At 35.6% G+C, this 9,959-nt stretch overlaps 1 protein-coding gene across 1 annotated transcript in view; it reads right to left on the bottom strand.

Annotated features, from left to right (window-relative positions):
- Positions 1 to 9,959, bottom strand: part of sema3c.S (semaphorin 3C S homeolog) — a 68,150-nt gene that overhangs the window by 38,185 nt on the left and 20,006 nt on the right. The window contains 1 exon segment of the mRNA NM_001094933.1: positions 744 to 904. Coding sequence (NP_001088402.1) covers positions 744 to 904 — 161 coding nt within the window.

The following is a 9,959-nucleotide window of genomic DNA, read 5'->3' as shown; positions in this document are numbered from 1 at the left end:
TGCGTGCAAAGGCAGCTGGGTGGCTCTAGTATCATGTGGCCTAGGGGCAACGCAGAAGGAAATCCAGTCCTGCAAATATACATTTATAATTATATTTATATACTACAGATATACAGTAGTGTACCCAGAACTAAGTAGGTCCACTGGAAATTTTTCTGGGCCGACACAAACAGAATCTACTGGGGGGGTTGTGTTCTTCTAGGTCCCAGGGGTTTTCTGCTTCTATGGTTACTACAGCAATTAAATGAGATTTAGATGGCCTTCGTGGTCACTATAGTTTATTTTAAAAAGGGATCCACAAATGAACTGATTCTTTCCCTACAAATTATAATACCCCTTTCACACAAGTTCAAACTGTAGGAATTGAGTGAAAAATCATTTTTGCTATTTTTTTAATCCCAAAATATTTATGGTTTCTTGAGCTACACAAGGCAAACAGAAAAAACAAATCTACTCCATGTTTGGATGTTGCAAGGTAAAAATGGTTGCCAAACCACAGATAATACATAATGGACTCTTGCTAATGAAACAGTCACAACAAAGATGGAATAAAGAGGGTTATTTACAGATAATCTAATTATTTTACAAGGAACAAACAGGGGGTAGCTATGGTTTCCCTTTGTGCTCAGTTTAGCTCAATAAATAACAAAAGTTTTAAATTTTTTGTGATTGAAATTGTAGGCAAACCCATGCAAGCAGCGCTTAAAGTATTTATACGGTGTGTGAGCATTATAGAAACTTACACTTAGAGGATCGTGGCTTATATTGTTAATATTCAAAGACAAAATATGATCCTTGCTGCCAACATAGATTCTGTCTTGATCCTCATCCATGAATAAAATCCTGTAATCTAATGGATTCTGGGATATACTGTAGTATTCAGAGGTTTTAGTTTCCTGAAGGTCTGTAAAAAAACACAAAAACAGTTACTGGTTTTCTTGACTGGACTCATTGAAACTAGTGAGTTCATTACAAAGAGGTTTGCACATATCTGGTTTGCCCCAAAAAAATTATATATATATATATATACACACACACACACATATATATACACAATTTCTTTTTTCCTTGAAGAGTTTATTACATTTTAATTTCCAGGACAGTTACCTTTGCTGTGTGTAACTCTAATGAACATATAACAACTGCGACCCCTGCCTTAGTCTTAAGCAGTCTAACTGGTTCTCTAATTGGCATTTACCGTCTGTAGATTCTGTTAAATGCCAGAGGAGCTGTTATAATATTCTATATAGACACTATATATGTCACTATGTATTGGGTTTGTGAAGGGCTGTTTGAGCCTCTGTGTACTTGAAACACCAGGGCCTTTTTGGAATCTCAGCGCAGTATATCACTATCATTTATTTATATAGTGCTAGCAGGTTACCCAACACTTTACATTAACTTATAGCAAAAATGGGTCTTACAGACATTTATCAAACAATGGTAAAAGGATTAATATAGAGGGACGTGCTCACAACAGCTTGCAATCTTAAGGGTAAGGCAAATTTGAAACAGAAGGATGATGAACACAATTGGTGGTTCTTTAAAATAAGCAAATTTTGACCACCCCATATGTCCCCTTTTCCTTTTAAACAATATGCTTTAATGCATAGGACCCCTTTTACTACCTGTACCAGTTTTGTATGTAATCTGTATTCTTTATATGTATAAGGAAATTTGTTTCATGTGTCCCTTTCATGTTTTCCAGTGGCTGCTCAGTACATCTTGCTGGTAAAATACATTTCTCAGTCACAACAGCAGCTTTAGTCCCTACTGAGCATGCTCTCCAAACATTACTAAGGTCTATACCAAAGCTTTTAATTAACTTTTTAAAAGTTTTGAAAAAAATAGAAGAGAACTATAAAAAGTCTTGATTTGTGGTATGAATTAAAGTTAGGTTTTATAAAGGTGCTGCTCCTTTAAGTTGGAACTGTGTGAAATATGTGCCAGACGTCAGTGCTGAGAACAGTATGTTTCCGCTCTGAATACAGTATCTGTGTCTTTGCATCTATAAATAAAACATCTTAAATATAAACTACTGGGGAGGTGACTATTGCTATGCAAGATTATGCACATTATGAACAACTATCACTCTTTATGCCCATGCTTTCTAATGTCGATATAAAAATAATCTTTTATAAAAAAAAAAATCCTAATAGGAAGTTATCTTTCACGTTGCATGTAATATACAAGTATAATATTCTAGAAATCAATTTTCAAACAAGGTAAGGATAAAGAGAAATACTGTATACTTTATATATGTTCTTGCAACCAAACACACTCCTTGCAGCTTTGTTTAATTGCACCTAGAGCCATTGTGCTTATTGGACCAGTTCTGTTGAATTGTGCACAAGTCTGGTACTGACACTATGCAAGCCTGGAGCTAACACCACTCTGAATGTAGTTGTAATTCCTGGGGTTCAAACAGTGGGTTGCTTCAATAGGCCCAACAAACTTGCACTTAAAGAATCATACACTAACATCATTTTAACTTGGAGTATTAGATGCAATTACACTGTGTACTTATGGGGAAAAGCAGTGCATTTGGTTAAAAACACTGCAATTTGCAAACTGCTCTATGTCATAAATTACCCTTTGTACCTCTTCCCAAATTATTCTGGTTAAAATAATATCTACAGCAAATGCCTTGTAGTATCGTTACATAACATTGTTATTAATTCTTGATATATTTGTTCTGAACTATTTTACTGGAAAATTAAAATTTCAATTCGCCTTTGCTTAATTCACTTATACATATATGGACGATATGTAAAAATAAATGAATAAGAATGCAGAAGCCCCCTGGCAACAGCTGTTCTGTTCGTAAAGCCCTCTGATCACTTCACTTTTTTCTCGTTCAGCAGCGATTATATGTTACAAATGCAGAAATGCACTCAGTGCAGTGACAGCTGTTCACAGATGTCCAGCCCAGCTGTCATTTTCTAGTGACTAATAATGTTGTCTATGGTGTCAAAATAATTTTACAGGAAAATATATCTTCATATGGATGACTGCAAATAAATTCTATTGTTGACTTGCTAGTGGTAACACTCATGGCATAGTGTATTGCTATACTACAGAATTACTAAAGGTAATATCCAAAACATATTCTGATTCTTATACTCTACTCTACTGCAGCTAAATCCATTTCTGATCAATCCCAACTTGGCCAATCTTTTCTCATAACTGCTTTTTCTATATGAGCCTAACTAGTGCTTTATAAAAAGCCAAGAACTATGATCTCCTCCTGTGAATCTATACAGTATAGAACAAAACTTTGCTGGCCATTCCAATTGATGACTGGCATTGCTACAGCTCAGTTTATTATCCACAAGTAGTCCGGGCAGATTTACTCGAGCGTGAAGTAGCTAACGCTAGCGTCAATTCGCTAAATATATAAACTGCCAATATATATATATAAAGTGTAAAATTTATGCAAAAATAATTTGATATGTCTGACCTCCAAGGGGGGTTTGTTTGTTTCCAGAAAGATCAGAGCATCAAAAGATGTGTAGGATATAAAACCAATGGTCTTGAACGTGCTGTGACTATATGATGAACAAGATATTCTTTTGGGCCAGTAGTTCACAAGAACTATAGGGGCACATTTATCAAGGGTCGAATATCGAGGGTTAACAAACCCTTCGAATTTGAATATCAAATTAAAGGATTTAGCGCAAATCCTTCGATCGATCGAAGTAAAAATCGTTCAAAGGATTTTTGTTCGATCAAAAAAGGTTAGAAAAGTGCTGGGGAAGGTCCCCCATAGGCTAAAATTGTACCTCGGTAGGTTTAAACTGCCGAAGTATTTAGTCAAAGTATTTTTTAAAGAGACAGTACTTCGACTATTGAATGGTCGAATAGTGAAACGATTTTTAGTTCAAATCGTTCGAATCTAAGTCGAAAGTCGTAGTACCCAAAAAAATACTTTGAAATTCGAAGGTTTTTTCATTCGAATCCTTCACTCGAGCTTAGTAAATGTGCCCCTTAGTCTATCTACAGTATTATTGAGCACATGAAAATAAAATGACCTACAGGTCAATAAAAAGTTATGAATATAATTGGATATCACCTTTAATAAATGCATTTTTTTATTACTTTAGTGGAACAGTGTGTAGCATTTGCTCTGCCTTGCAGGGCTGGGGTCATAGGTTTGATTCCAGCTATTGCAATAATGGTTTCCTTCAACACTCCAAAGAGATACAAGCAGGGTAATTGATTCCTGGCAATGTGTGTGAATGTCGGAGATTGTAGATTGTAAACACCACTGAACTAATGTGAATTTTATGAATAACAAACAATATTGTACACACTAGATCAGGGATCCCCAACCTTTTGAACTCGTGAGCAACATTCAGAAGTAAAAAGGAGTTGGGGAGCAACACTAGCATGAAAAATTGTTCTTGGGGTGCCAAATAAGTGCTGTGATTGGCCATTTAGTAGCAGTGGATTATCAACCTACATTGAGGCTGTGTTTGGCAGTGCACCTGGTTTTTATACAACCAAAACTTGCCTCCAAGCCTGGAATTCAAAAATAAGCTCCTGCTTTTGAGACTGTAATATGAATAAGAGAGGGACGAATAGAAAGATAAAGGTAATTAAAAGTAGCAATAACTATACATTATAGTAGCAATAACAATACATTAGTATCCTTACAGAACATGTGTTTTTAGTTGGGGTCAGTGATCCCCATTTAAAAGTTGGAAAGAGTCCGAAGAAGAAGGCAAATAATTAAAAAAAATGTTAAGAAAAAGAAAAAATGAAGGCCAAGTTACTTTTTTTAAAATAAAATAAATATTTAGTATGTCTTATGAATTAACAAATGTAACCAGAAATGTTCCTTTTACCGAGACCAGTAACCACAAACAGAAACTGAATTAAAGGAGAAGGAAAGGTTAAAACTAAGTAAGCCTTATCAGAAAGGTCCATCTAAATATACCAGTAAACCCACAAAGTAATGTTGCTCTGAGTCCCCTGTCAAAAGAAACACTGCATTTCTTTCCTTCTATTGTGTACACATGGGCTTCTGTATCAGACTTCCTGCCTTCATCTTAAACCTCATTGCCCTGGGCAAGAGCATGCTCAGTTTGCTCCTCTCCCCCCCTCCCTTCTCTGCTGTAATCTGAGCCCAGACCGGTGAGAGACTCAGTCAGGAAGTGATGTCACACCACATTAATGCTGCAGCTCCTATCCTAAACAAACAGAGAGTTTCTAGAGCTTTTTACTCAGTTATGGTAAAGCATTCTACAGAATAAATATAGCATTCTAGCTTGCACTATTGCAGCTAATCTATTGGCAATAAAATGCTTTTCTTCTCCTTTAAGAGTATATTCAGGTCCATAAGGCACAGGTAAAAAGCTTACCACAATTAATCCATGGATACATTCAGAGAAATGGAAGGTTACTGTGCTAGGGCTGCTGTATCTCCAAGCTGGTCCTATTATCCATATATCATTTTTAGGCTAATACTTTATAAGATTTTAGTTTTTCTGTGAACCCCTTATAGCATTTATGGAGGGCTACATTGGGTTGTCGTCCTCAGCTGACAGGTCTGTGTGTGCCCCTCTAGGTGGTCAGATTGTTATACTGAAGCCCAAATTTTCTACTTAGATGGTCAAATAGAAGGGTCGCTCTAATGGTAAACTGGATATTTTATATCCAGCTTTACCTTTAATATAAACAGATTATATAACCATTTAATGGATGCTAATCCCTAAATACAGTTATTCCCAGTCTTTGGCAACATTTTTGCTTCTCATCAAAAATGTTGCCATCATACTGCAGAAATAAGGAAATTCTCTCCATCTCTTCAGGGAACTGTTTATTAAGTGCTGCAATTCTTATTTATCTGCCCTTACTCAGATACAATTTAAAAAGTTGGTGGTCTTTTAATGCTAATTATTAAAATAAATATCTGTTCACATTAATGGATACTCAACATACTCAGTATGTTCAACTGCATGTACAACAAATGTTATCTGGATCACATTTTTCTATTTATAAGATAACACTGGAAAAGCTAAACTTTACTCTTTAGTTATTCTAACAACACAAGAGGGCATGGAATGGCAGCTGGCCAGCTCCCAAGGGCATTCCAATGCATCTTCATAAAAGCCCAAACTATTTGTCCAATTCCCATGAAGTCTAGCCAAAAAGTACTCTGCCTAATCTAACAAATCGAATGCCGCACGATGGAACGTCGCCCTGTCGTCATTTCGGAAGAGGAGCACAAGCAGAGTTTCGGTAAGTTATTTCTTAATAAAAACTTAGCGACTTTAAAGTTTAATATGTGTTTGTGTCTTTTTTTCGTAGCATACTAACAAATTTTTTTTAGAACATTTTTGCTATTACAGGTCCTTTAATGTCAACCTGGATTAATAGTACAGAGGTTCTTTTTAAAGTCTATTAATACAGTTACATGAACCACTATTCCTATATTATTATTAAAAAAAAAATCACTCTTTAAAGCATGATTGCACTGTAATCACACTCTGTTCCCTGTCACCATAGCAATAAGCAAACCCCTCTATTTTCTTTTTCCAAAAACTTAAACACCAGTAACGTAACTTGTTTATTAATGACCTGGAGGTGGGCATTGAAAGTACTGTTTCTCTTTTTGCAGATGATACTAAATTGGAACTATAGGTTCCATGCAGGGTGCTGCCACTTTGCAGAGTGATTTGTCTAAGTTGGAAAACTGGGCAGCAAACTGGAAAATGAGGTTCAATGTTGATAAATGCAAGGTTATGCACTTGGCAAAAATAATATAAATGCAAGTTACACACTAAATGGCAGTGATTTGGGAGTTTCCTTAAATGAGAAGGATCTAGGGTTTTTTGTAGATAACAAGTTGTCTAATTCTGGGCAGTGTCATTCTGTGGCTACTAAAGCAAATAAAGTTCTGTCTTGTATAAAAAAGGGCATTAACATTAAAGGGATGAAAACATAATTATGCCTCTTTATAGGTCTCTGGTGAGGCCTCATCTGGAGTATGCAGTGCAGTTTTGGACTCCAGTCCTTAAGAGGGATATAAATGAGCTGGAGAGAGTGTAAAGACGTGCAACTAAACTGGTTAGAGGGACGGAAGACTTAAATTATGCGAGTAGACTGTCAAGGTTGGGTTGTTTTCTCTGGAAAAAAGGCGCTTGCGAGGGGACATGATTACACTTTACAAGTACATTAGAGGACATTATAGACAAATAGCAGGGGACCTTTTTACCCATAAAGAGGATCACCGTACCAGAGGCCACCCCTTTAGACTAGAAGAAAAGTACTTTCATTTGAAGCAACGTAGGGGGTTCTTCACGGTCAGGACAGTGAGGTTGTGGAATGCACTGCCGGGTGATGTTGTGATGACTGATTCAGTTAATGCCTTTAAGAATGGCTTGGATGATTTTTTGGACAGACATAATATCAAAGGCTATTGTGATACTAAACTCTATAGTTAGTATAGGTAGATAGAATTTAATTAAAAGTAGGGAGGGGTGTGTGTATGGATGCTGGGTTTTCATTTGGAGGAGTTGGACTTGATGGACTTTGTCTTTTTTCAACCCAATTTAACTATGTAACTATGGGGAGGTGAGCCTAGGTACAGACCGTGCAGCCGGGACCGCCCACCCCCTTCAGGATGTGTTTTTTTTTCACCGTTTTTTCACTCACACAAACTGCTGGCGGGCTCTCCTAGGGTGCGGGCCCTGGTACAATTGCACCTCCTGCTCACCCCGTAGTTCAGCCACTGGTACACCCTAAAACAATAACCACTTTACATAAATCCTTATAAAAAGAAAATACTTGATGGAAATTCAAACTGAAGACGGTCAGCAATATTTTTGACGGTCATTTAGATAACTACAGACACAAAAAATGTTTTGCATAGGTTTTACATGTTCAAAGTTTCTTTCTTTTGTTCAGAAAACCTCAGTTCTTACACAATAATGCCTTTTATGTCTGATACTTATAAATTATCTATACGTTTAATTAAAAGTCAGCTTCATACGATTAGATTAATTTCTCTTGGCATTCTGTTCCTTTTGAACTTCAGTTTCAATGGTGAAATTCTAATGTCGCAAATTTGGCTTACCACGCAGAACCACCATCAGGGATTTTTAAACAATGAACACACTGAAATACAATTGTAATACTAAAGAAGTAATACTCAAAGAAAAGTATGTGCATTTAATGATAATTGTGACAGTGGTTTTGTAATGATTGCAATATTTAAAGTTACAGGCATGGAAACATTAAGCTGGAGATCTAATTAGTCAAAGGGTTAATGTTTTAGGGACAGATGAATATAAGCTGTTGGAAGACAAATGTGCTGACAGCAAATGATTTCCTACACAGCTGGACACTCGAGTGGCTGTTAGGGCGTCACTACTAGAAAGCGCAAGCTCGCTTTGACATGACCCCAAGACATATTAATAATGAACCTTATTGTACTTTATTCAGTATTAACAAGTTTCAGTGCTCTAAATGTACAAAAGCTTCAAAAGAAGCTAATAAATGTGTAAAGCATTTATATCACTGTGCTAGTCAAACTGTTGCCTTTGATCTATTAGATATTAAGAGTGCAATTGTTACTATGGCCTTTGTAAGATGAATTCTCAGCAAGGAGCAAGTGAAAAGAAAGTCATCCTTTATTTAAACAGTGCCAGGATTTTTCAGAATGACTAAAACCTAGTGTTGTACTGTTAGGGGCAGATGTATTAAGAGTCGAATTTCGAGGTGATGGGAGTTTTTCTAAAATCCCATCCACTTTGAAAATCGAATAAAAAAAGAAATTTATTAAAACGGATGGAATTTGATTCAAAGTGTTTTAAAAAAAAAAACTTTGATTTTTCACCCAAAGGTTTTTTTTTTTGTCCACCAAAATGACTCCAAATAGGTTCTAGTAGGTCCCAAATAGGCTAGAACAACAATTCGGCAGGTTTTGGATGTCTAAGTCGAATCTTAAAGAGACAATACATGCTAAATTTCGATATTTTCATTTTTTTCAAATTCAAATAGAATTTGAATTATTTCCTAGTCGAAGTACACCAAAATTAGCTTAAAATTCGAATTTAAAAATTTGATTTTTAAAGTCGATCCTTGATAAATCTGCCCCCTAATGTCAAATCTCATTTGTTGCCATTATGTAAAAAAAAGGATTCACCTGCAGTGTTGCAACTTTTAATTAATGAAACTGCAAATTAGATTTTGTGAAATGTGCTAAAACACACTGCAATTACTCAGTTTTGCCTAAACTGTATTTATAATGCCACACTGTTCCCTTTCTACTGTGATTCATTGCTTTTTCAGAGTGTATTGATAAGCCTGGACTGTTTCCCCCCCCTTTATCCCCTTTTCTTACCCCCCTTTATATTATCTTTGATCAGATTGCACTATACTAAGATTGTATATTACTGGCAGTGTACCGAAGACAGATCTGTCTGATTTATGATAGGATACATTGCTTAGCCTACATTTATGATTTTCTATTGATATGCAAGTAATGATAACTTCAGTAGCAACAAACGTAATGTGTTTTTGAACCTATTTGCTATGGGTTTGATGACTATGTGCAATTGCTGTAATATCTTTTTTGCTTGACAAAAAATAAAGATTTTAAAAAAAAAACACACTGCAATTCACTAATTCACTGCAAATAACTAATACTGTATAATCACTGTTGAAACATTTGTATATGTGTGCACACAGTATAAAAAAAAAACACATCGGTTTTTTAAACATTTTTTCTACCATAGTTATTTTAAAATCAAGAAGAAACATCTTTCCTGTATAAACATTAGCATCTCTACAGAACTAGATAATGGAGATAATGGACCATAGGACTGAAAATATACATTTTGAAGCATTTTAGAATTGCAAGCTTTTTCTATTTTTTTCTATTATTACAATAACATTTCTCTCTAATTAAAGAATAATTGTATGTTGTGTGTGTGTTGCTATTACTAGGTCCA

This window comes from Xenopus laevis, chromosome 3S (genome assembly GCF_017654675.1).
Source record: "Xenopus laevis strain J_2021 chromosome 3S, Xenopus_laevis_v10.1, whole genome shotgun sequence".
NCBI classification, from domain to species: Eukaryota; Metazoa; Chordata; class Amphibia; order Anura; family Pipidae; genus Xenopus; species Xenopus laevis.
Note: the sequence above shows the minus strand (reverse complement) of the source record. Positions and strands in the feature narration are given on the sequence as shown.